This window comes from Chiloscyllium plagiosum, chromosome 2, assembly GCF_004010195.1.
Source record: "Chiloscyllium plagiosum isolate BGI_BamShark_2017 chromosome 2, ASM401019v2, whole genome shotgun sequence".
NCBI classification, from domain to species: domain Eukaryota; kingdom Metazoa; phylum Chordata; class Chondrichthyes; order Orectolobiformes; family Hemiscylliidae; genus Chiloscyllium; species Chiloscyllium plagiosum.
This window is the reverse complement of record NC_057711.1, coordinates 85,893,494-85,920,566: the sequence shown is the minus strand read 5'-3', so window position 1 is coordinate 85,920,566 and position 27,073 is coordinate 85,893,494. Positions and strand designations below refer to the sequence as shown.

At 42.8% G+C, this 27,073-nt stretch overlaps 1 protein-coding gene across 7 annotated transcripts in view; it reads right to left on the bottom strand.

Annotated features, from left to right (window-relative positions):
* Window positions 1–27,073, bottom strand: part of LOC122561552 (aminopeptidase O (putative)) — a 399,666-nt gene that overhangs the window by 214,037 nt on the left and 158,556 nt on the right. For all 7 annotated transcript variants that reach the window (XR_006315040.1, XM_043713375.1, XM_043713330.1 and 4 more), the window contains exons 7-10: window positions 20,873–20,979; window positions 15,371–15,473; window positions 1,290–1,397; window positions 856–899 (exon numbers count right to left, since the gene is read on the bottom strand). Coding sequence is in view for 6 of the 7 variants with exons in the window: in XM_043713375.1 (XP_043569310.1) it covers window positions 856–899; window positions 1,290–1,397; window positions 15,371–15,473; window positions 20,873–20,979 (362 nt within the window). In the remaining variant the exon portion in view is untranslated. The remainder of the gene's footprint in view (window positions 1–855; window positions 900–1,289; window positions 1,398–15,370; window positions 15,474–20,872; window positions 20,980–27,073) is intronic.

Here is a 27,073-nt window from a genome sequence, read left to right as displayed (position 1 = left end):
TGATGAAGGCTTTTGGCCCGAAACATTGACTTTCCTGCTCCAGAGTACACAAAAGCACAGATGTTGTGCTAAATATTTATACAATGCTGGTTAGGACCAAGAAGATTATAGCCAATTTTGGACACTGCACTTTATAAAATATATTGAGACTTTAGGGAGGCTGCAGAAGAGATTTATGAAAACGTTATTGGGGACGAAAGATGACAGCTTTTTGGATAGAGAAAGAGGAATTACTCTCCATAGAACACATAAATCTGAGGAGAATTTGACTGAAAAACTCAAAATCATAAAGGGTTTTGACTGAGTCATCAAGAAGAAACTGTTTCTAAGAGCAGAAGGGTCCATTAACATAGGGCTCAGATCTAAAAGTTGATGAGCAAAAGCAACTGAGGCAACATGTAGAAAAATTGTTTTACATAGCAAGTTTTGCTGTTCTAGAACTCACCATCAGAAAAGGTAATGGAAACAAGCACAACAACAACAACTTTGAAAATGAAATTAGATAAATGGACGAAGGAGAAACATTGTAGAACTATGGGGAGGAGCAAAAGAGTGGGACTAAATGGATGTCTTTTTCAAGAGATGACACAGGCCTCATGACACATGGCCATACTCCTCCTATGCTGTTTCACTCTGTAACTTTATGAAAATACAGAGCACATATCAAAACAAGTATTCAAATTATTTTATAATGGAAAAGATTAATTTGTTAAACAATAAACAGATGTCAATAAAAAGGCATTATAATGATAATGGAAACTTCTTTCATTCACCAAATACAATTTTCTCCCTTCCCAATGTCTTATTGTGAAAATCATGTTTTAACAGAACAAATCAAATGCATTTCCTACATACCTTCTTAGTTCTGAAAAGTTCTCCATAAACATGTGCAGGAAATCCTAATTTTGAAATAACAATAACTGTGACAACAGTAATTACAATCCAAAATTCATGGCAATGAAGACAATTTATTTCATCATGCTTAAATCTGTGTCACTTGTCCTTCATAATATAAGCTCTGATGTAGATTTATACTAATACACTGTTGTTTGTGTGTAAATGAAGAAATAAGGCACTTCATCTACAGTCTTCCACCAACTATTAGGAAGTTTTCAATTGTGTTTACAACATCATGAAAAACAGACTAGGGAATAAAAAGTGTCTCGTGCCTCCATGGATAAAACATAAAACAATATGTTGTCATTCATGTGCTTTGATGATTATTAATTTCATATCTCACATTTACAGAATTGGATTGCTGCAAAACAATTTTCACCAATCAAACTCACCTGAGAAAGTATCAGTTGTCCATGAAATCTCTCCACAAACAGCCTGAAAAACTTCAGGAATGCTTTTTGTCCAACTCTGTTCTCAAGATAATGAAGAACAAAATAACCCTGTGAACAAAAAATGATTGTAAAATCAAAGAGAATCTTAATCGTGATAGATGAATCACAGGATTGTAATTTCAAGATATATATTCATACCTATTATCTAAACATCTAGTAAGATTTCAGTACATCAAACAGAATCTGATCATCATCTTGATTCTCATCATCTTTCCTTGTATAGTTTCACTCAAATGACTGAACAAGTAAATTTTTTTGTTTTGGCATTCAAGACCACTAACACCTACTTAGCACTATACACTTTACAATGTAAGTAAATCTTGCATCTGTTCTAATCCAATCTACTTCTCCTGTTAAGATAAATGTCTAAATTCTACATTTCATCCAACTCAGCATGAAAAAAGTGCAACTTGTGTCAAGGTTCAAAATAGATATAATTCCAAGGAACATCTAAGAATTTACCAAGATCTTCTTCATTGCGGTAAGGTCACTATCAAATAACATTCAGATAAATAAATGCTTAAAAAAATGGTTATGCCAATGGATGTGTCAATGCAACTACATGTGTTTTAATAAAAATTAAGATACTTGGAAAATGCAAAAAGAAGAGTCAATAAAGTGTAGCCTGGAAAAGGCACAGCAGGTTAGGCAACATCTGAGGAGCAAGAGAATCGACGTTTTGGGCTTTCATCAGGACTGAGGTGGGGGAAGAGGTTGGGAAATAAATGGGGGATGGGGCTAGGGAAAAGATAGTTGGGATGGCGAGAGGTGGGCAAAGGTAGGAGGTGGTTGTGGTAGGTCAGTGGGAAGAGTGGAGTGGATAGGTGGGAGAGAAGAGAGACAGGTAGGTCAGGTCAAGAGGGCACAGCCAAATTGGAGGGTTGGATCTGAAATGGGGTGGGGGAGGAGAGATTTGGAAACTGGTGAATTCAATGTTGAGGCCGTGTAGTTCTAGGCTCCAGAGGTGGAAGATGAAGTGGGATGTGAGGACCAGAGGGATTCCATCCTCGTTGTGATTGCAGGAGTGGGGAGGGGGTGGGGTTTGAGGGCAGAGGTGTGAGAAATGGAGGAGATGCAATTGAGGGCATTGTTGATAACAGAGGAGGGGAAATTACAGTCCTGGAAGTAGCATGGCATCTGGGATATCCTGGAGTGGGATCACTCATTCTGGAAGCAGACACAGCAGATGTGGAGATATTGGGACTAAATGAGTACGTTTTTACAGGGGAGGGAGGGGATTTGATATAGATGTCAGTGTTAAGGCGGTCACGGGAGACGGCGACAAAGAGGTCCAAGTGTCGGAGATTATCCAGGTGAATTTGACATCAGGGTGGAAGATGTTGACATAATGAATGTACAGTTCAAGCTCATCAAGGGAGCAGAAGGCAGTGCCGAAACAGTCATTGAAGTACCAGAGGGGTGGCTATGGGTACCTGTATGGGTCCCAGCTATTCCTGCGACTTCCTGCAGTCCCTCTTCCACAGGTACACTGGCATCATCCCCCACCTTTTTTTCCGCTATATCGGCACTGCCTCGTGCTCTCACAAGGAGCTTTAACACTTCACTCACAACACCAGTATCTTCTCTGCTGCAGTGCAGAGGGACCTGGATGCCCTTGTCATGAATCAAAGAAGATTGGTTTGCAGGTGCAACATGTAATTAAGAAGGCAAATAGAATTTTGTCCTGCATCACTAGAGGGATTTAATTTAAAAGCAGGGAGGATATGTTACAGCTGCATAGGGTGCTGGTGAGGCCACTACTGGTGTACTGCATGCAGTTATGGAGTTATGGTCTCCTTACTTGAAAAAGGATGTAGTGGCACAGGAGTGGGTGCAGAGAAGGTTCACTAGGATGATGCCAGAATTGAGAGGGTTGGCTTATGAGGAGTGACTGAATAGACTGGGATTATATTCAATGGAATTTAGCAGAATGAGGGGTGAATTTATAGAAACATATAAAATTATGAAGATAGAAGCAGGGAGGATGTTTCCACTGGCAGATGAAACTACAACAAAAAGGCATAGGCTCAAAGGTAGAGGAAGCAGATTTAGGACTGAATTGAGCTGTGAATCCTGCCCAGTGAAGTACATAGAACATAAAACAGTACAACACAGCACAGGCCCTTTGGCCCTTGATGCTGTGCCAATGTTTTAACCTATTCTAAGATCAAACTAACCTACAAACCAATCGTTTTACTATCATCCATGTGGCTAACCAAGAGTCGTTTAAATACCCGCAATATATCTGACTCTACTACCACTCCTGGCAGTGCAATTCACCCACCCACCACCCTCGGTGTAAAGATGCTACCTCTGATATCTCCCCTAAACCTTCCTCCATTCACCTTAAAATTATGACCCCCTCGTGATAGCCATTTCCACCTTGGGAAAAAGTCTCTGGTTATCTAGTCTATCTCTGCCTCTCATCACCTTGTGCACCTCTATCAAGCCACCCCTCATCCTTCTTCACAATCATGAGAAAAATCCCAACTGCCTCAATCTTTCCTCATAAGACATGTCCTCCAGTCCAGGCAGCATCCTGGTAAATCTCCCCTGCACCCTCTCTAAACCCTCCACATTCTTCTTAAAATGAGGCAAGTGTGGTCTAACCAGGACTTTACAGAACTAAAGCATAACCTTGCAGTTCTTAAACTCAATTCATATTGCCTAATGAAAGCCAACACACCATACGCCTTCTTAACAGTCCTATCAACTTGGTTGACAACTTTGAGGGATCTATGGACATGGACCCCAAGACCCCTCTGTTCATTCACACTGCCAAGAATCCTGCCTTTAACCCTGTAACCTGCATTCAAATTCGACCTTCCAAAATGAATCACTTCACAGTTTTCCAGGTTGAAATCCATTTGCCACTTATCAGCCCAATTCTGCATCCTTTCAATGTCCTATTGTGACCGACAACACCCCACCACACTATCCACAATTCCACCAACCATCGTGTCACCAGCAAACTTACTATCACACCCTTCCTCTTCCTCATCCAAATAATTTCTAAAAATCACAAAGAGCAGAGGATCCTGAACAGATCCCTGTGGAACACCACTGGTCACTGAGCTCCAGGCTGAATACTTTCCACCTACTGCCACCCTCTGCCTTTTATGGGCCAGCCAATATCCAGACAGCCAAATTTCCCTGTATGCCATGGCTCCTCGCTTTCTGAATGGGCCTTCCATGGGGAACCTTATCAAATGCCTTGCTAAAAGCTACATACACCACATCCACTGCTCTACTTTCATCAATGTGTTTTGTCACATCTTCAAAGACTTCAACAAGGCTTGTGAGGCATGGTCTGCCCCTCTATGTAAAGATCATCGCCAAAGACACAGCAATCTCTTTCTCCACTTGCTGTAGCAACCTTGGGTACATCCCGTCTGGGAGAAAGTGAGGACTGCAGATGCTGGAGATCAGAGTCAAAAAGTGTGGCGCAGGAAAAGCACAGCCAGTCAAGTAGCATCCAAGGAACAGGAGAGTCCATGTTTTAGGCATAAGCCCTTCATCAGGAATTGGGATGGTTGGGGGGGGGGGGGTTGTTGCTTGGGAGAGAAGTCGGATGGAGGTGGGGCTGGGGGAAGGTAAATAGGAATGGGATAGGTAGCTGAAGGTTTGGGGAGGGAGTGATGGTGACAGGTCGGAGCAGAGGGTGGAGCAGATAGGTGGGAAGGAAGATGGACAGGTGGGACAGAGCGGAGTTGGAGGGATGGATCTAAGATAACATGGGGGAGGGTAGATGAGGAAACTGGTGAAATCGATATTGATTCCGTGTGGTTAGAGGGTCCCAAGGCCTCAAGGAAGATGAGATGTTCTTCCTCCAGTCATCGGGTGGCTAGGATTTGGTGGTGGAGGCAGCCCAGGACTTCCACGCCCTTGGCGGAGTGGGAGGGGGAGTTGAAGTGGTCGGCCACAGGATTTTGTGCGTGTGTCCTGGAGATGTTCTCTGAAATGCTCTGCAAGTCGGCATTCTGTCTCCCCAATGTAGAGGAGATCATATCGAGAACAATGGAGACAGAAGATGTGGTAGGATAGAATAAAATCCCTACAGTGTGGAAACAAGCCCTTCGGCCCAACAAGATCTAAAAGTTGAAGTTCTAAATTGGAGAATGGTCAATTTTTAAGGTTATTAGGCAAGAACTTTTAAAAACTGATTGGGCGCAGATGTTTGCAGGTAAAGGGATGGCTGGAAAATGGGAAGCCTTCAGAAAGCACGGCACGGTGGCACAGTGGTTAAGCACTGCTGCCTCACAGCGCCAGGGATCTAGGTTCAATCCCCACCTCAGGCAACTGTCTGTGTGGAGTTTGCACATTCTCCGTGTCTGCATGGGATTCCTCCAGGTGCTCCGGTTTCCTCCCACAATCCAAAAATGTGCAGGTCAGGTGAATTGACCATGCTAAATTGCCCCTAGTATTAGGTGGATTAGTCAGGGGGGTGGATTTCTCTTCAGAGGGTCGGTGTGGACTTGTTGGGCCGACGGGCCTGTTTCCACACTGTAGGTAAACTAATCTAATCTAAAAAAAAGATAATGAGAGTCCAGAGAAAGTATACTACCGTCAGGGTGAAAGGAAAGGCTGCTAGGTATAGGGAATGCTGGATGACTAAAGAAATTGAGGGTTTAGGTAAGAAAAAGTAGGAGCATTTGTAAAGTATAGATGGGATAGATCGAGTGAATCCTTAGAAAAGTATAGAAGCAGTAGGGGTATACATAAGAAGGAAATCAGGAGGGTGAAAACGGGTCATGAGATAGCTTTGCCAAATAGAGTTAAGGGGAATCCAAAGGGTTTTGAAAAATACATTAAGTACAAAAGGGTAACTAGGGAGAGAATAGGGCCCCTCAAAGATCAGCAAGGTGGCCTTTATGTTGAACCGCAGGAGAGAGGGCAGATATTAAACGAGTATTTTGCATTAGTATTTACTGTGGAAAAGAATATGCAAGATAGAGAATGTAGGGAAATAGATGGTGACATCTTGAAAAATGTCCATATTACAGAGGAGAAAGTGCTGGATGTCTTGAAATATATGAAACACAGGACTTGATCAGGTGTACCCTGGAACTCTGTCGGAAGCAAGGGAAGTGATTGCTGGGCCTCTTACTGAGATATTTGTATCATCGATAGTCACAGGTGAGGTGCTGGAGGACTGGAGGTTGACTAATGTGGTGCCACTGTTTAAGAAAGGTGATAAGGACAAGCCAGGGAACTATAGACGCCGGTGGCGGGCAAGTTGTTGGAGAGAATCCTGAGGGTCAGGATGTACATGTATTTGGAAAGACAAGGACTGATTAGAGATAGTCAACATGGCTTTATGTGTGGGAAATCATGTCTCACAAACTTGATTGAGTTTTTGGAAGAAGGAACAAGAGGATTGATGAGGACAGAGTGGTAGATGTGATCTATATGGACTTCAGTCAGGGATTTGACAAGGTTCCCAATGGGAGACTGGTTAGCAAGGTTAGATCTCATGGAATACAGGGAGAAGTAGCCATTTGGATTCAGAACTGACTCAAAGGAAGAACACAGAGGGTGGTGGTGGAGGGTTGTTTTTCAGACTGGAGGCCTTTAACCAGTGGATTGCCACAAGAATCGGTGCTGGGTCCACTACTTTTCGTCATTTATACAAATTATTTGGATGCGAGCATAAGAAGTATAGTTAGTAAGTTTGCTGATGACACTAAAATTGGAGGTGTAGTGGACAGCGAAGAGGGTTACCTCAGATTACAAGAAGATCTTGACCAGATGGGCAAATGGGCTGAGAAATGGCAGATGGACTTGAATTCAGATAAATGCGAGGTGCTGCATTTTGGGAAAGCAAATCCTAGCAGGACTTATATACTTAATGGTAATGTCCTAGGGAGTGCAGCTGAACAAAGAGACCTTGGAGTGCAGGTTCACAGCTCCTTGAAAGTGGAGCCGCAGGTGGATAGTGAAGAAGGCGTTTGGTATGCTTTCCTTTAGTAGTCAGAGTATTGAGTACAGGAGTTGGGACGTCATGTTGTGGCTGTACAGGTCATTGATTAGGCCACTGTTGGAACCTTGCGTGCAATTCTGGTCTCCTTCCTATCGGAAAGATATTGTCGAAACTTGAAAGGGTTCAGAAAAGATTTACAAGAATGTTGCCAGGGTTGAAGGATTTGAGCTATAGGGAGAGGCTGAACAGGCTGGGGCTGTTTACCCTGGAGCATCGGCGGCTGAGGGGTGATCTTATAGAGGTTTACAAAATTATGAGGGGCATGGATAGGGTAAATAGGCAAAGTCTTTTCCCTGGGGTCAGGGGAGTCCAGAACTGGAGGGCATAGGTTTAGGGTGAGAGGGGAAAGATATAAAAGAGACCTAAGGGGCAACCTTTTCAATCAGAGGTTGGTACATGTATGGAATGAGCTGCCAGAGGAAGTGGTGGAGGCTGGTACAATTGTACCATTTAAAAGGCATCTGGATGGGTATATGAATAGGAAGGGTTTGGAAGGATAAGGGCCAGGTGCTGGCAGGTGGGACTAGAATTGAGTTGGGATATCTGGTCGGCATGGACAAGTTGGACCGAAGGTTCAGTTTCCGTGCTGTACATCTCTATGGCTCTATGTCCACACTGATCCTCCGAAGAGTAACCCACCCTGATCCATTCCCCTACTACTCTATATTTACCCCAGACTAATGCACCTAACCTATATATTACTGAATACTATGGGCAATTTAGCAAGGTTAATTCGCCTAACTTGCACATCTTTGGACTGTGGGAGCAAATCAGAACACCTGGAGAAAACCCACGCAGACAGGGGGAAAATGTGCAAACTCCATACAGTCGCCTGAGGCAGGAATCAAACCCAGGTGTCTGGCGCTGAGGCAACAGTGCTAACCACTGAGCCACTGCACCAGAGTTTGGGTGTGCAGGAAAATCTCTGCCTGATGTGGAAGGATCCTTTGGAACCTTAGATAGAGGTGAGGGGTGGTGTATATGGTGGCAAGGAAAGGTGCCGGGAGTGGAGAGTGGGTTGGTGTGGGGGAGTGGAGTCGCAGAGGGAATGGTCTCTGCGGAAAGCTGAAAGGGGTGGGGAGGGAAACATATCTGTGACGGTGGAGTATGACTGTAGGTGGAGGAAATAGCAGAGGATGATGCGTTGTATCCGGCGATTGTTGGGGTGAAAGGTGAGGACCGCAGGTTGGAGGGGTGGGTTTCAAGGGCAGAGGTAAGGGAAGTGGAAGAGATGTTGGCTAGTCCAGGGGACTTATTGATCCTTGCACATCCTCCTCCCTAACATCAACCAGTTGAAGCATATCAGTCTATTTCACGCTGTCCTCACAAACAACAAGGTCCCTATCACTAGTGAATACTAAAGTAAAGTATTCATTAAGGACCTCCCCTACAACCTCTGACTCAAGGCACAAGTTCCTTTCATTATCCCTGATCGGCCCTACCCTCACTCTGGCCATCCTCTTGTTCCTCATGTAAGTGTAGAACACCTTGGAGTTTTCCTTAATCCTACCCGCCGAGGCTTTTTCATGCCCCCTCTAGCTCTCCGAAGTCCATTCTTAGTTTCTTCTTGGCTACCATCTAACCCTCTAGAGCCCTATCAGAACCTTGCTTCCTCAACCTTAAGTAAGCTTCCTTCATCCTCTTGATTAGATGTTCCACATCTCTTGTCATCCAAAGCTCCTTCACCTGACCACCTCTTCCTTGTCTCAGTGGGACAAACCTATCCAGCACTCATAGCAAGTGCTCCCGAAACAACCTCCATATTTCAGTCTTGCATTTCCCCAGAATATCTGTTCCCAGTTTATGCTCCACAGTTCCTGCCTAATAGCATTATAAGTCCCCCTCCTCCAATTAAATACTTTCCCATTCTGTCTGCTCCTATCCCATTCCATGATCACTATCATGGTGAAATGGTGTCCGAGTGATAGATTTGAAATCTGAAGGGAAGTGGAAGAGATGTTGGCTAGTCCAGGGGACTTATCGATCCTTGCACATCATCCTCCCTAACATCAACCAGTTGAAGCATATCAGTCTGTTTCACGCTGTCCTCACAAACAACAAGGTCCCTATCACTAGTGAATACTAAAGTAAAGTATTCATTAAGGACCTCCCCTACAACCTCTGACTCAAGGCACAAGTTCCTTTCATTATCCCTGATCGGCCCTACCCTCACTCTGGCCATCCTCTTGTTCCTCATGTAAGTGTAGAACACCTTGGAGTTTTCCTTAATCCTACCCACCGAGGCTTTTTCATGCCCCCTCCAGCTCTCCTAAGTCCATTCTTAGTTCCTTCTTGGCTACCATCTAACCCTCTAGAGCCCTATCAGAACCTTGCTTCCTCAATCTTAAGTAAGCTTCCTTCATCCTCTTGATTAGATGTTCCACATCTCTTGTCATCCAAAGCTCCTTCACCTGACCACCTCTTCTTTGTCTCAGTGGGACAAACCTATCCAGCACTCATAGCAAGTGCACCCGAAACAACCTCCATATTTCAGTCTTGTATTTCCCCAGAATATCTGTTCCCAGTTTATGCTCCACAGTTCCTGCTGAATAGCATTATAAGTCCCCCTCCTCCAATTAAATACTTTCCCATTCTGTCTGCTCCTATCCCATTCCATGATCACTATCATGGTGAAATGGTGTCCGAGTGATAGATTTGAAATCTGACCTGGTTCGTTGCCAAGCACCAAATCCAATATAGCCTTCCCTCTCATCAGCGTATCTATATACGGAGTCAGGAATGTTTCCTGGACACACCTGACAAAATCTGCTCCATCCAAACTATTTGCACGAAGGAGGTTCCAATCAATATTAGGGAAGTTGAAGTTACCCATGACAACAATCCTGTTACTTCTGCATCTTTCCAAACTCTGCCCCCCCATCTGCTCCTCTGTGTCTCTGTTGTTATTGCTATCAACCTATAGCAAACTCCCAATAAAGCCGTTCAGGCTTCCTCATTGAATGTTTTTAAAAGGTAAGATAGATAAATTTTTGAATAGTGAAGAAATTAAGGGTTATGGTGAGAGGGCGGTAAGTGGAGCTGAGGCCACAAGAAGATCAGCCATGTTCTTATTGAATGGCATAGCGGTTCGAAGGGCCAGTTGGACCACTCCTGGTGCTTATGTTCTCATAGAAGGCAATACAGCAGTACTGTACATCACTCCAACATAACATATGAGCAACATAAATACCTCTGCGCTATACAATGATGTTGGCAGGGAAAGTGCAATGGATGACAGTTTCTTTGGTTGTACAGAGAGCGCTAGTTAAGATTTCAACTTCAAATTGGATGGAAAGCAAAGAAGACCATTCAGACCATTAAGCCATAATTCAACAGGATTATGGCTGATCTGCACCTTAATTCTATTTACTTGTTTTGTTCTAAATCCCTTAATACCCTTATATAACAGCTATGAAAAATTTTAATTGATCCAACAACCAAAGTTGAGAATATAGAGTACAGAATATCCTTTATTGTCACGTGTACTCCATTGTGAAAGTGCAGTGAAAAGCTTTTACAATGTCTGTCTCTTATGGTGCCATCTTAGGTATAAGTACCTAGGTACAAATCTTGGATACAGAAGCAAAATTTTAAAAAGTTGCATTACTTTAGAGAGTTTAAAAAATAAGTTAGAAATAAGACATTGTTAAAGGATAATGGGTTGACGTTAGAGTCAGGTAAAACATTTCAAAGGAACATCATACTGTTGCAGCTCAGTGCAAGGTCTCCGCACCTGGACTGACTGCTCGCGCCAGATCCCAGGCCAAAGCCGTCCCTGCTCCACTCTGTACCAGTACTCAGCTGCTCCAAGGTAAATTCCAGGACTGCCTCCTCTGCACCGGTCTCCGCCCAGGACTCACTGCCCGTGGGCTGCTCTGGGGCTGCTTCCCCAAATAGTGCCTCAGGAATCGCTTGGGGGATGCAATTCGACAATCGAGTAAACAATGTTGCAAAGTGAATTTACACAGATGTCAGCACAAAAAAGGACTTCAATGTGATTTTCTCTTCTATCTGTTAACATCTACCATCTTGATCCTGATCTGAATGGTGCAATTCTTTAAAAATGCAATCATTTCTGTGGGATGTGGGCGTCGCTAGATGGCCAGGATTTATTGCCCATCACTAGTTGCCCCTTGAGAAGGTGGCAGTGAGCTGTCTTCTTGAACAGCTGCAGTCCATCTGATTTGGATTGACCCACAATGTCATCAGGGAGAGAATTCCGGGATTTTGAACAGCAACAGTGAAGGAATGTCGATATATTTCCAAGTCAGGATGGTGACTAGTTTGGAGGGGAACTTGAAGGTGGTGGTGTTCCCATATATCTACTACCCTTGCCCTTCTAGATGGAAATGGTCGTGGGTTTGGAAAGTGCTGCCTGAGAATCTTTGGTGAATTTCTGCAGTGCATCTTGTAGATAGTATACACTGCTGCTACTGAACATCGGTGTGGAATGGATGCTTGTGGATGTGGTGCCAATCAAGTGGGCTGCTTTGTCCTGGATGGTGCCAAGCGTCTTGAGTGTTGTTGGAGCTGCACTCATCCAGGCAATTAGGGAGTATTCCATCACATGACTTGTGCCTTGTAGATGGTAGACCGAGTTTCAAGAGTCAGGAGGTGTGTTACTCGCCACAGTATTCGTAGTCCCTGACCTGCTCTTTGTAGCCACTGAGCTTATATGGTGAGTCCAGTTGAGTTTCTGGTCAATGGTAACCCCAAGGATGCTGATTGTGTGGGATTCAGTGATGGTAACACCATTAAAAGTCAAGAGATGTTGGTTAGATTGTCTCATACTGGTGATAGTCATAGCCTGGCATTCGTGTGGTGCGAATGTTACTTGCCATTTGTCAGCTCAAGCCTGGATATTGTCCAGATTACGTTGCATTTGGACACTGACTGCTTCAGTATCTGAGAAATCACACATGGTGCTGAATATTTTGCAATCATCGGCAAACATCCCCACTTCTGACCTTATGATGGAGGTAAGGTTATTGATGAAGCATCTGAAGATGGTGGGGTCTAGGGCACTACCCTGATGAACTCTTGCTGTGATATCCTGGAGTAGAGATGACCTACCTCTGACTACCACAACCGTCTTCCTATGTGCCAGGTATAACTCCAACCAGTGAAAGGTTTGCCCCGGTTTCCCATTAATGCTAGTTTTGCCATGGCTCCTTGATGCCACACGGTCGAATGCAGCCTTGATATCAAGGGCTGTCACCCTCCCCTCATCTCTGGAATTCAATTCTTTTGTCCATGTTTGAACCAAGGCTGTAATGAGGTCAGGAGCTAAGTGATCTTGGCGGAATCCAAATTAGGCTTCACTGAGCAGGTTATTGCTGAGCAAGTGTTGTTTGATAGCACTGTTGATGACACCTTTCATCATTCTACTGATGACCATGAGTAGACTGATGGGGCGGTAACTGATCGAGTTAGTTTTGATTTGCCCTGCTTTTTATGTACAGATTAGATTCCCTACAGTGTGGAACCAGGCCCTTCAGCCCAACAAGCCAACACCGACCCTCCGAAGAGTAAGCCACCCAGACCCATTCCCCGACCCTATATATACTCCTGACTAATGTACCTAATATTATGGGCAATTTAGCATGACTAATTCACCTGACCTGCACAACCTTGGATTGTGGGAGGAAACCGGAGCACCCAGAGGAAACCCACGCAGGCACAGGGAGAATGTGCAAACTCCATACAGACAGTCACCCGAGGCGAGAATTGAACCCAGGTCCCTGGTGCTGTGAGCCATCGTGCCGCACTGGACACAGGACATACTTGGACAATTTCCAACATTTCTAATGGATAGAACAGAATCCCTACAGCGTGAAAACAGTCCCTTCGGCCCAACAAATCCACACTGACCTTCGAAAGAGTAACCCACCCAGACGCACTTCCCCACCCCACTATCCTGTATTTACCTACACATCCCTGAATACTATGGGCAACTTAGCATGGCCAATTCACCTAACCTGAACATCTTTGCATTGTGAGAGGAAACCAAAGCACCCGGAGGAAACCCACGCTGACACAAGGAGAATGTGCAAACTCTGCACAGACAGTTGTCTGAGGCTGGAATTGAATTAGGGTCCCTGGCGCTGTGAGGCAACAGTGCTAACCACTGAGCCACTGTGCCGCATTGTCAGGTAGATGCCAGTCTTGTAACTACACTAGACCAGTTTGGCCACAGGAGTGGCAAGTGCAGGAGCGCGTCTTCAGCACTATTGCCAGACTGTTATCATGGCCTGTAGCCTTTGCAGTATCCGGTGTCTCCAACTGTTTCTTGATATCACGTAGAGTAAATCTAATTGGCTGAAGACTGGCATCAGTAATGGTGGGGACCACTGGAGGAGACCGAGATGGATCATCCACTTGGCACTTATGGCTGAAGATGGCAGCAAGAGCTTCAGACATATCTTTTGCACTGTGTTGGGCTCATCCATCATTGAGGATGGGGATATTTGCGGAGCCTCCTCATCCAGTGAGTTGTTTAATCATCCACCATCGTTCACAAATGAATGTGGTAGGATTGCAGAGCTTAGATCTGATCCGTTAGTTGTGGGATCATATAGATCTATCACTTGCTGCGTATACTGTTTGACAGGCAAGAGGTCCTGTTTGGTAGCTTTATCTGGCTGACATTTCATTTTCGGATATGCCAGGTGCTGCTCCTGGCAAGTCCTCCTGCACTCTCCGTTGAACCAGGGTGATTCCCCTGGCTTGATGGTAATGGTTGAGTGGGAGTTATGCCAGGCCATGAGGTCACAGATTATGTTGGAGTAGAATTCTGTTGCTGTTGATGGCCCACAGCGTCTCATGGATGCCCAGTCTTGGGCTGTTAGATCTGTTCGAAGTCTGTCCCATTTAGCATGGTGACGATGCCACACAACAGGATGGAGGTTGTTTTCGATGTGAAGGCGGGACTTAGTATCCACAACGACTGTGTGGGGTCACTCTTACCGATACTGTCATAAGCAGATGCATCTGCAGCTGGTAGATTTGGTAAGGATGAGGTCAAGTATGTTTTTCCCTCTTGTTAGTTCCCTCGCTGCCTGCTGCAGACTCAGTCTAGCAGCTATGTCCTTTAGGACCCAACAAGCCCTATCAGAATTACTGCTGCTGAGACATTCTTGATGGTGGACATTGAAGTCCACTACCCGGAATACAATTTGTGCCCTTGCCATCCTCAGTGCTTCCTCTAAGTGCTGTTCAACATGGAGTAATACTGATTCATCAGCTGAGGGAGGATGGTACATGGTAATCAGCAGGAGGTTTCCTTGCCCATGTTTAACCTGAAGCCATTAGACTTCATGGTTCCGGCATCAATGTTGAGAACTCCCAGGGCAACCCCCTCCCGACTGTATAGCATTGTGCCTCTGCTGAGTCTGTCCTGCCAGTGGGACAGGACATATCCAGGGGTGGTGATTGTGGTGTCTGGGATGCTGTCTTTAAGGTATGAATCTGTGTATATGACTATATCAGGCTGTTGCGTGACTAGTCTGTGAGACAGCTCTCCCAATTTTGGCATAAGCCCCAAGATGCTAGTGAGGAGAACTTTGCAGGCTCTGCCATTGTATTTTCCAGTGCCTAGGTCGATTTCAGGTGATCCGTCCGGTTTCATTTCTTTGGGACTTTGTAGCAATTGGTACAACTGAATGGCTTGCTAGGCCATTTCCGAGGGCAACTGAGAGACAACCACATTGCTATGGGTCTGGAGTCACATGTTGGTCAGACCAGGTGACAATTGCATATTTCCCTTCTCTGAAGGGCATTAATGAACCAGATGGAGTTTTTCAACAAGCAATGATTTCATGGTCATCAGATTATTCTTAATTCCATATTTTTGTTTTATTTATGCCATGGTGGGATTCAAACCCAGGTTCCCTGGATCTCTGAATTACTAGTCTAGCAATAATACCACCAGGCCATCGCCTTCCATTCAAATTTGAGCAAGTTGCTGCAGTCAATTACAATGGAATATATCCAAGTCAGTACCTGTAACATTGCGAGAATTAATGTTTGTTAAAGTTCTTACCTTTAGATAATGGACTTGCATAAAACTTTTTCCTACATTTAGACCATGTTTGACAATTGTGGACCCAGAGTCACTCACTGCACCAGTATTCTGTTTGTTAGGTCTGTAAAATGAAAACAATTCCATCAAAACATCACAAAATATAGTAGGGTATCAATTCTCTATCAGAAATCTGCAAACCAGCAACAAAGTTACAGTAAGTATCAAACGTATTTGCAGTGATTCTGGGAGACTAATGTTGGAATGTGCAGCCTCATGGAGGCATTTTCTAGCCCTGCAAAGTCCGATGATAAATGAAAAGGTCCTTCTGTAAAGATTAGATTAGATTACTTACAGTGTGGAAACAGGCCCTTCGGCCCAACTAGTCCATACCAACCCTCCGAAGAGCAACCCACCCAGACCCATTCCCCTACATTTACCCCTTCACCTAACACTACGGGCAATTTACCATGTCCAATTTACCTAACCTGCATATTTTTGGACTGTGGGAGGAAACTCATTCCCCATATCCTGGCAACATTTTTCTATCTCAAATATTTATCAAATTTTCATGTAGACTACCTTAGCTGACAGAGCATTACAAATCTAAATATCACACTACAAAAACCAGTCCTCATATTACCTCTTTCACTAATCATGTTAAATTTGTATATACGGGCTTTCTGCCTTCTAACATTTGAAAATGTTAGCATTAAAAGCAGGTGGACCTGATACTTCTGCAATGCAACAGTTGAAATTCAGGATTCATACTAAATTTCTGCTGTTCTATTTTTCTCAGACTATTCACTGGCATCAAAACTACTATAAAGAACTGACCAATGTCAGTAAAAAGTTACAATTGAAATACTGTTATTGAGCCACCATTGGGATGTACACCTTACCCTTTCTCAAGGTGTGCAAAAAGAAGATCATGTTTGGCAAAAGAACAAGAAAAAGCCTGAATTTCACATCACATTCGAAGCTTCGTTCCAATTTTCCAAAGAAGCATCTCGAGTACATCCATCACATGGAATGTGAAACACAAGACTGAACAGAGCGTACTAGTCGATGTACAGAGCTAATCCAACAGCAGCAGGTAGATTTGGGATAGAAGGCGTAGGAATATGTCATTCAAAAAGTTAGAACATTATCCTTCTTCAGCTACTGAAGTCAAAAATCCAGACCCTGGGAATTTTAACAGAATGCTTATCCAGCTTGAATGACTAATATACAAAATCCTGCAGAAGAAGCACAGCATAGATGCACAGCATTGACGATTTGCAGAGTGATGTAGCACCCTATGGGAAATGTGACAATTCAAAGGACAGTCACCATTGAGGCAACTGTGTCAAAGCAGTACAAGATTAAACAGCTCAGTAGGACACTGACCAGAAGGAAATACTGAAGTAGCGAATAATTGTTATGTGCATAGTGAGGATGCCACGCAAAGTAAACTGGTTAATTAAAAATTGCAATCTTGTCAAAAATATATGGGTTAATTTATCACAAGTAAGTTTGAAGTAAGTTGAGCTTATTTTGAAGAGCTGACTGATTAGACGGGAAAAAGGATTACACAAATGTAATGCAGATTAATCTTTCAGACGATGTTGCAAATGATATGTGAGTAAGCCTTTTAAAAAATGTTTGGCTTATATTATGAAAGAAAATGTAACAGCATTGGTGGAAGGTTGAATGCTGCACTGGAAGAAATGAGACAAGGGTAAATAGGCTAAGTGCTACTTAGATTAGGAAAGGGTTGGAAGTGATATATCCACGATCAGAATTGTTCTGGGTGTGCCATACTCGTACAGCATGAAAACAGATGCTTCGGTCCAACTCATCCATGCCAAGTTTCCAAAATTAAACTAGTCTCACTTGCCTATACCTGGCCCATGTCCCACTCAACCCTTCCTAGTTATCTAACTATCTAAATGTCTTTTAAACGTTGTAACTGTATCTGCATCTACCACTTTCTCTGGCAGTTCATTCCACATGGAGAAAGTGAGGACTGCAGATGCTGGAGATCAGAGCTGAAAATGTGTTGATGGAAAAGCGCAGCAGGTCAGGCAGCATCCAAGGAACAGGAGAATCGAAGTTTCGGGCATAAGCCCTTCTTCAGGAAGCCCTTCCTGAAGAAGGGCTTATGCCCGAAACGTCGATTCTCCTGTTCCTTGGATGCTGCCTGACCTGCTGCGCTTTTCCAGCAACACATTTTCAGTTCATTCCACATACAAACCACTGTTTGCTAAAAAGTTCCCTCAGCTTCCTTTTAAATCTTTCACCTCTCACCTTAAAAATATTGCCCCTACTTTTGAACTTACCCCCCCTAGGGAAAAGATCTTTGCTCTTCACCTTATCTATGTCCTTGTGATTTTATAAACCTCTAAGGTTACCCCTCAACCTCCTCGCTCCAGTGAAAAAAATTCTAGCCTATCCAGTCCTTATAAATTAAACACTTCCGTCCCAGCAACATCCTGGTAAATCTTTTCTGAATCCTCTCCAATTTAGTGATATCCTTCCTTTGGCTGAGCGACCAGAACTGCACACAGGACTTGAAATGTGGCCTCACCAATATCCTGTATAACCTCAACATCATGTGCCAACTTCTATACTCAAAGCTCTGAGCAATGAAGGCAAGTGTGCAAATGAATTCTTAACCATCCTGTCTGTCTGTGATGCAACTGCAAAGAACCCTTAGGTCTCTCTATTCAACAACACTACAATTAACTGTATAAGTCCTGCCCTTGTTCATTTTACCGAAATAAAATACTTCATATTTATCCAAATTAAACCCCATCTGCTACTCCTCAGCCCCTTGGCCCAATTGATCAAGATCCCTTCGTAATCTTAGATAACCTTCTTTATTGTCAACTACACACCAATTTTGGGTCATCCAGTAATTTATTAACTAAGCTTCCTAAATTGTCATTCAAATCATTTATGTAAATGAGAAATAACAGTGGACCCAGCACTGATCCCTTCTGAACACTGCTCCACAACAAGTGTTGACCCAGAGTCACTCACTGCACCAGTACTCTGTTTGTTAGGTCTGTAAAATGAAAATAATTCCATCAAAACATCATAAAATATAGTAAGGTATCAATTCTCTATCAGAAATCTGCAAGCCAGCAACAAATTTACACAAAGTATCACGTGTTTGCAGTGATTCTGGGAGACTAATGTTGGAAACTGCAGCCTCATGGAGGCAGTCCAATCCAAAAGACAACACTCCAAACCACCCTGTCTCCTACCATCAAACCAATTTTGTATCCAATTAACAAGATCCCCCAAATCCCAAGTGCTCTAATTTTACTAATCAGTCTACCATGCGGATCTTTGTCAAAGGCTTTATTAAAGTCTATATAGACAATGTCTACTGTTCTGCCCTCAATTTTTTTGGCTATGTCCTCAAAAAACTCAATCAAGATTGTAAGGTAAACTTGTCAGTCAGCACAAAGCGATACTGACTATCCTGAATTAGTCCTTGCCTCTCTGATTGCATGTAAATCCTATCTTTCAGAATCCCCTCCAATAATTTACTTACCACTGATGTCAGACTCACTGGTCTACAGTTGCCAGACTCTTCCTTACAGCCTTTCTTAAATAAAGGCACAACATTAGCTGCCCTGTACCTCACACATGGATATAGATGATACAAATTTCTCTGCTAGGGGCCCAGCAATTTCTTCCCTAACCTCCCACAACGTCCATGGATACACTTGATCAATCCTGGAAATTTATCCACCTTTAAGCTTTTTCAGACCTCCCACAATTCCTCTTCTGTAATGTGAACTGCTTACAAAACATCAATATTTATTTCTGCAAGTTCCCTAGCTTATGTGGTGAGAATTTGAGTAGAAGAAGCACAATCAGCCGTTGTTATATAAGATCTGTAATAGAGTGAAGAGATTTTTAAAAGACTTTAGGAAATTGGGATAGGTTAATATGTACTGATGATATAGCAAAATAGCATGGCTTGGGAGGGAAAAAGGAATGCAAATATGAAAAGGTACAGAACAATAACAATGAAAGGAGACATCTAATTGTCTAGCGACGTAATTCACCGAAATTGAGTACAGTTACTAAGATCATAAGAAATAAGACAATCTGTGGTTTAATAATTAAGAGCAGAGAGTGCAATAGCTAAGATATATTGATAAATTTGTACAAGACAATAATTAGACAACATTACACAGCTTAAAATCCCCATTATAAAACCTTTAAAGTAATATAGATAACATTGCACAGCTTCACCAGAATGATAACAGGGATGAGGCACTCAAGATGTTTGGACTATTTCTACAGGAGGCAACAAAACTAATACAAGATATAATAGAGAAGGATTCTGATGAGCTTAATAGAGCAAATAAGGTAAGATCACTCTCTTTGACCACAAAATCAGGATTATAATTCATCAGCTGAAAGTTATCACTAAGTACGCAAGAAGCACGGGCAGCACGGTGGTGCAGTGATTAGCGCTGCTGCCTCACAGCGTCAGAGACCTGGGTTCAATTCCCGCCTGGGGCAACTGTCTGTGTGGAGTTTGCACATTCTCCCTGCGTCTGCGTGGGTTTCCTCCGGGTGCTCCGGTTTCCTCCCACAGTCCAAAGATGTGCAGGTTAGGTGAATTGGCCATGCTAAATTGCCCGTAGTGTTAGGTGAAGGGGTAAATGTAGGGGAATGGGTCTGGGTGGGTTGCTCTTCGGAGGGTTGGTGTGGACTTGTTGGGCCAAAGGGCCTGTTTCCACACTGTAAGTAATCTAATCTAATGTAGGTCCAGAAGCAAGGACCACAGCCAAACTCTGAGCAAGTTCTAGCATCAAGCCAGGTGAGGAGAAATTGTTGATGTAGAAACTTGCAGTAGCATGGAATGCTTTGCCATAGGAACTGAAATAGAGACCAATGGACTTTTCATGGAATAAAAATGGATAAATTTTAAAATAAATGATGATGTAGGGCTGTGGAGGGAGCAATAATTTCAAATTTGCAAGGCATTAGCAAAGAGTTGGCATGGATATAATGTTCTGAATGACATCCTTGTATGTTGTAAATTCTCTATATTTCAATAGAGAATTAAAAACTTCAAAACAAAGTGTGTTGGGAATGGAAAATAGTCTAATTGTACAAGGAAGTGAAACAGATCAACCAAGAAAGCAATAAATATCAGCAACCACTTGCAAGTAAAACAGATAAACATGTTATGAGATTCACCAGAGCTGAAAAGTTGGAGGCAAGGACATTTTTTAAACTGGGTTCAAAGGCAGTTGAGCCAAAACAAGCTACTACATCATGTATTACAAGGAAAGATTCAACTTAAAATTGAAAATTACATACATCACAACATACACCTATATTTTGACTTCACATTTAAAATCTGTTTATTTCAAATATCCGAATGTCCAAACTGTCTGATTTAAATGAATGTTCTGAATATTATTTTATAAGTTTCAGACCATTTTTTTAAGACAACATAATGTCTTATAATAGGACATCATCAGTGAAGTGCAATGTAGCTGTGCTCACCTCAGCACTTGTAATTCTTCTTCAGAGTTCGAAATTTCATCTCGGAGCCTTCGCCATCGCAGCAGGGACTTCAGTTGGTGCTGTTCTTTAGCTGCTTCCTCTGAGAGCTAGAAAAATATATTAAATTAGTATATGCATTCTAATTAAAAGTAGAAAATACATTGATTGATATACCAAAGGAACAAACAAACTGTATCATTCAGAATTCTTCTCAATATCAAACCTGTTAAGCAGATCACATTTAGAAAAAATGCTGAATTATTTTTAAGTTTTACTCACCTGCTTCAGTCACCTGGTAATTGGAAAGATTAATAGAAAAAATGGGACAGCTCTGTGCTCAGGGACCCAGGTTCGAATTCATCCTCGGATGACTGTCTGTGTGGAGTTTGCGCATTCTCCCCGTGTCTGCGTGGGTTTCCTCTGGATGCTCGAGTTTCCTCCCACAATCCAAAGATGTGCAGGTTAGGTGGACTGGCCATGACAAATTGTCCCGTACTGTCCAGGGATTGGCAGGCTAAGTGAATTATCCAGGGGAAATGCAGGGTTACAGGAATGGGAGGGATGCTCTTTAGAGGATTAGTGTGGACTCAGTGGAGCAAATGGCTTGTTTCCATACTGTTGGGATTGTCTGAATCTATGAAAAAACAATGACCAGCTTTGCGTCATTAATCATATCCCTACAATCTGGAATAAGGCCATTTGGTCAATCGAGTCTGCACGAACCTGCCGCAAAGCATCCCAAACACTCCCAGCGCCCCCACCGTATCCCCATAATCCTGCATTCACCATGGCAAACCCACCTAGCCTGGACACCCCTAGTCACTACAGGCAATTTAGAATGGCCAATTCACTGAACCTGCACATTTTTGGACTGGGGGAGAAAACCAGACCACCTGGTGGAAACCCATGCAGACACGGGGAGAACTTGCAAGCTCCACACAGACAGTCATCCAAAGGCAGAAGTGAACCTGGGTCTGGGCACTGTGAGGCAGCAGTACTCAGCACTGCACGACCCTATTTCTGGTATAACATTTCAATGTAAAGTATATTTATAAAAATTGAATCCCTAAAAATTGTTTGTTATTTTCTTTTTAAAATGGGAGTCTAAAGAAAATTGTGCAGATCCCTTCTATTGTCAAAACATATGCAAATTTAATTAACTATTCTTTGAGAAGTATGAGGACAAAATTTCAAACCTTAACACAGTATCGTCAAAAACTCACAGCAGAGTTTGGAAGACATAATCTTATCCAACTTATAGACACAATCTAACTTGACTCCTCACCCAACTCTGCTTAGCAGTCCTGACTTCATAAGACTTTAAGACTCTAAGACATAGGAACGGAAGTCGCCCATTGAGTCTGCAATTCAATGAGATCATGACTGATCTGATAATGTTCACTCCACTTTCTTACCTTATCCTCATTATCCTTGATTCCCTTAAAAATCTGGCTATCTCAGCCTTGATTATACTTAATGACCCAGCCTTCTGCTGCAAAATAATTCCACAATCCTCAGTAAAAGAAATTGTACCTCATCTCTGTCTCTGACTTATATATGCGAACCCTTATTCTGAGGTTGTACCTTCTGGTCCCAATCACTCCCACAAGAGAAAACAATCTTTCTGTATCCACTCTGTCAAGTCCCCTAACAATCTTGCATGTTTTAGTAAGATTGCCTCTCTTTCTTCTAAATTCCAATGAATACAGGCCCAACTGATTCAACCTCTCTTTATAAGACAGTCCCTCCATACCTAGTATCTAGTGAACACTGAGTGGACTGCTTCCTTTGCCAGTATATCTTTCCTTAGATAAGGAGCCCAAAACTATTCACAGTATCCCAGCCATGGTCTGACTAGTGCTTTGCATACTTTTAACAAAACCTCTCTATGTTCCATTCCCTTTCAAATAAAGGCTAACATTCCAAATGCCTTTCCCATTACCCACTACTGCTACTGTTTTATGATTTATGGACAACGACTCCCAAATTAGATTAGATTAGATTCCCTACAGTGTGGAAACAGGCCCTTCGGCCCAACTAGTCCACATCGACCCTCCGAAGAGTAATCCACCCAGACCCATTTCCCTCTTCCTTCTGCACCTGACTCTATGGGCAATTTAGCATGACCAATTCACCTGATCTGCACATCTTTGGACTGTGGGAAGAAACCGGAGCACCCGGAGTAAACCCACGCAGACACGGAAATAATGTGCAAACTCCACACAGACAGTCACCCAAGGCTGGAATCGAACCTGGGACCCTGGTGCTGTGAGGCAGCAGTGCTAACCACTGAGGCACTGTGCTGCCCTAATTGCTCTAGTCTGTAGCTTTCTATAACCGTTCTCTTTTTAAATAATATTCAGCCCCTTTATTCTCCCTGCACAAGGCATACACTCAATTTCCCACATTATATTCCATCTGCTAAGTGTTTGCCCACTCATTTATCCTGCCTTTTTTCTTCTATCCTGCTTTTTGTGTAATCTTCACTGTTTGCCTTCCCACCTACTTTGTGTCATCCCTAAACTTGGCTATAGTGCATTCAGTTTTCTCATCCAAGTTTTTACTATAAATTGCAAATAATTGTGGCCCCAGCACTGATTCCTATGGAACTCCACTAGTTACAGATTGCCATCCTGAAAATGCCCCCCTTATCTCAACTTTGTCTATTAGGTAGCCAATTCGCTATTCAGGCTAATATACTACCTCCAAAACCATTATTAAATTGTCTAATGTGTAGTACCTTATCAACCTTTCTGAAAATCCAAGTATATAACATCCACAACTTCACTTGGTCCTCATTCCATTTTAACGCATTCTGATAAACCTTATCCCCAATCTCCTCTTCTTCCTGCAATATCTAACTATCTTTGTGTAGTTCCCATGCACATTCCTTTATTGACAGACTTAAGATTTTCTTGATAGAAAACCAAGAGGCCTTAAATTTAGGCATGTTAATTTGTTGAATGTTTACTTTTATAGGATGCAAACTGGCAGTAAGTAATGATGTCTCAATTCTAGTATATGCCCAATTTTAAATAATAGGGCTTTTTTGGAGGGAGTGAGGGAAAGGGGTGTACCTTTCTATATTTTGGTCCACACACACATTGTTTTGCTGGGTAACTCTTCCTGCCCTTGGTTTCACATCAATAACTTTCTTTCATTACTCTTCGTAATCGATGTCTTTGACCATTACACTTTACAAAGAGGTGAGGAAGGGCATTAGGAGAAAATGAGGACTGCAGATGCTGGAGATCAGAGTCGAAAAGTGTGGCTCTGGAAAAGCACAGCAGGTCAGGCAATATCCGAGGAGCAGAAGTGATGTTTCAAGCATAAGCCCTTCATTAAAGACATTACTTTGGGATTCCAAAGGTTTTAAATCATTCAGGTGGGAAAGAAGCTTGTGAGCAAAAAACTCATGTGGGTGTTACTGGAGGTATTTGGTCCAAGCAATCATGAACTCTGGTTTCCGTATCTGGAACTCGTAGACAGTCTTTGCCGACTCCAGTTCAAATGAAAAGCTCCCACAAAGTTGTGCAAACACTTTCCCAAATTTTAATTTGATGGCAAATAATATGTAACAGATCAGAAATGGAGGTAGGTATGAATCTATAACAGCAGGGGCAAACCATGGATTAAAATCAAAGGCTGAGGATTGTAAGGGGAGCCAAGGTGGACACAGATGGAACTTATGGAAAGTAAGAGAACAGTTTGGGATTGGACTACAATTTGAGATTGAATCATGTCAGCATTAAGGTCAAGGGAACAAGAATGGAACAGGGAGTTGTGGATTTGCTTTTTTTATATACTTTTAAGGGATATGAATATCAGTGCAAGGCCACCACTTGTTGCCCATCTCTAATTAACCTTGAATTGAGTGACTTGCTAAGTCATTTTAAAGGCCAATTAAGAGCCTCCGAGCCCGGAGACACATGTAAGCCAGACCAGAGAAGAACACCACATTTTCATCCCTAAAGGACCCAACGAAATAGGTTTTATCAAAAACCAACAATTACTGGAATTAACTTTCAATACCAGCTTTGTTCATTAAATGTAAGTTCCACTAGCTGTTGTGGCAAAATATGAACCCAAGTCCCCAGAGCATTAACCTGCACAAATGAATTCCAAACCCAAAGACATTCTCATTATGCCACCGTCTTAAATCCCTATACATAAGGCCTGCTAAAGTACTATAGAGGGCCTAGCAGCTCAGGGACATAATTCTTTGAAGTTTGGGTCACATATGCACAGAGTGGTTAAAAAGACATTTGGGATACTAGCCTTCATTGCTCAGTCCTTTGAGTATAAGACTTGGGAAGTCATGTTGAGATTGTACAGGATATTGGTGAGGCCTTTTCTGGATACTGTCCAGTTCAGTCGCTCTGTTCTGGGAAGGATATTATTAAGCTGGAGAGAGTTCAGAAGAGATTTACCAGGATGTTCTGGGAATGTTGGGTTTGAATTATAAGAGAGGTAGGATAGGATGGGATTTTTTTTCTCTGGAGCATAGAAGGTTGAGGGGTGAATATATAAGAGGTTTATGAAATCATAAGAGGAATAGATAATGTGAACGGCAGGTGTCTTTTCCCTTGGATAGGGGATTTTTTTTAAGGTAAGAGAAGAGAGATTTTAAAAAAGACATGAAAGATAACTTTTTTATTTACTCAGAGTGCATTCACATGTGGAATGAATTTCCAGAAGTGTTGGATATAAGCACAGTTACAACATTTTAAAATCATTTGGATAAGTTCATGAATAAGAAATCTTTGGAAGGATATGGCCTAGTGCAGGTAGGTGGGACTAGTTTAGTTTGGGATTATGGTCAGCATGTACTGGTTGGTCCAAAGGGTTTGTTTCCTTGCTGTATGACTCTAATCAACCCCAACACCTTGGAAAGCATAGAGATGTAGAGCCCTCCTCTAAACACAAAGAGGAGCGCTGAGATAAAGTGTGGCCAAGTAAATTGCATGCTTACATGCCAAAAGTTAGGACACATTCGGGCCAACTGTTGGAGGTCACAAGCAAAAAACAGTGGGATTTACTGAGATCTATGCAATCCATGCAGAGAATAAGGTTCAGCCAGCCTGGCAGGCCAGGCCATGGCTCTGATTGGGTCTGCAAATCCCTCCAAATGCTCTCCTGGGAATGTGGATGAAGCTACACAAATTCCTTAGATTTGCTGAGATTTTCTACCAAAAGAAGGGTAATTACATTTCCAAAGGCGAGGCAAAAAAGCCTGTAGTCATACTGAGGGATGCAGAGGGCAGTCAAACTTTATTGCTGAGAAAAGGAATGATCTTCTCACCGAAGTGTGCAGTAAGTGGGTGCTGGCAAAACGCATTTACAAAGGGTACATGCCAATCTCCCTTTGCAGAGTGGGATCTTATGTTAGAACCAGTGATCATGGAGATCATTTCCAGGTTGCCTTGAGCAAGTGAGGTTGGAAGACTTAAAATGAGATTTAACAATGATCAGTGGGATCAAAGGTAACAGCATCCCCAGTTCTCGCTGAGAACTCTGAGGTCAGGGAGACCAAACAGCTGCAGGAGATAGTACTTGCCATTTTCAGACTGTGGGGGTCACATGGTCTATTACATCTGTGCAATGCGCAAGCTGCTCAACTGAAGGTGGGGCAGAAGCAGTCCCTGAATGCATTGTGGGAAAACACCAACCTGTAATAAGATCTCCACCTAAAATTCCCAGGCTTATTTTTGGGAACCATTCAGTAACGTGTCAGAAACTGTGCAGGACCCTTGTGTGAAGCAAAAGTGCTCTATCACTGTAACCTTACTATTGGAGACATGACTACCTGCTTCTCAGAAGCTGTTTCCCTGAGAACCGTTTCCACCAAAAGAGTGGTGGGAGTTGACGCATTTATTCACACAGTATGGTCTGCCCACTGCATTAGGATTCAAAATTCATGCCCAAAATAGTTAGAAAGTCATCATAACCTGGATATGACCCAGTGGAAGTATGACCCACAATCACAGGTTGTTCTCGAAACATACCGCCAGATTCTAAACACAATGATCAGGACATACTGCCAGGTTTATAGTTCTTCAGGTTTACTGCATTTGAATTAGTTTTCAGGCACCAAATGCGAGGGCCTCTGAAAATAATCAAAGAAAGGTTTTAGAACAAAAGGAGGAAGTCTCCATGTTAAACTATACAGCAGAGGTCCAGCAGTGACTCAAGAAAGCTTGT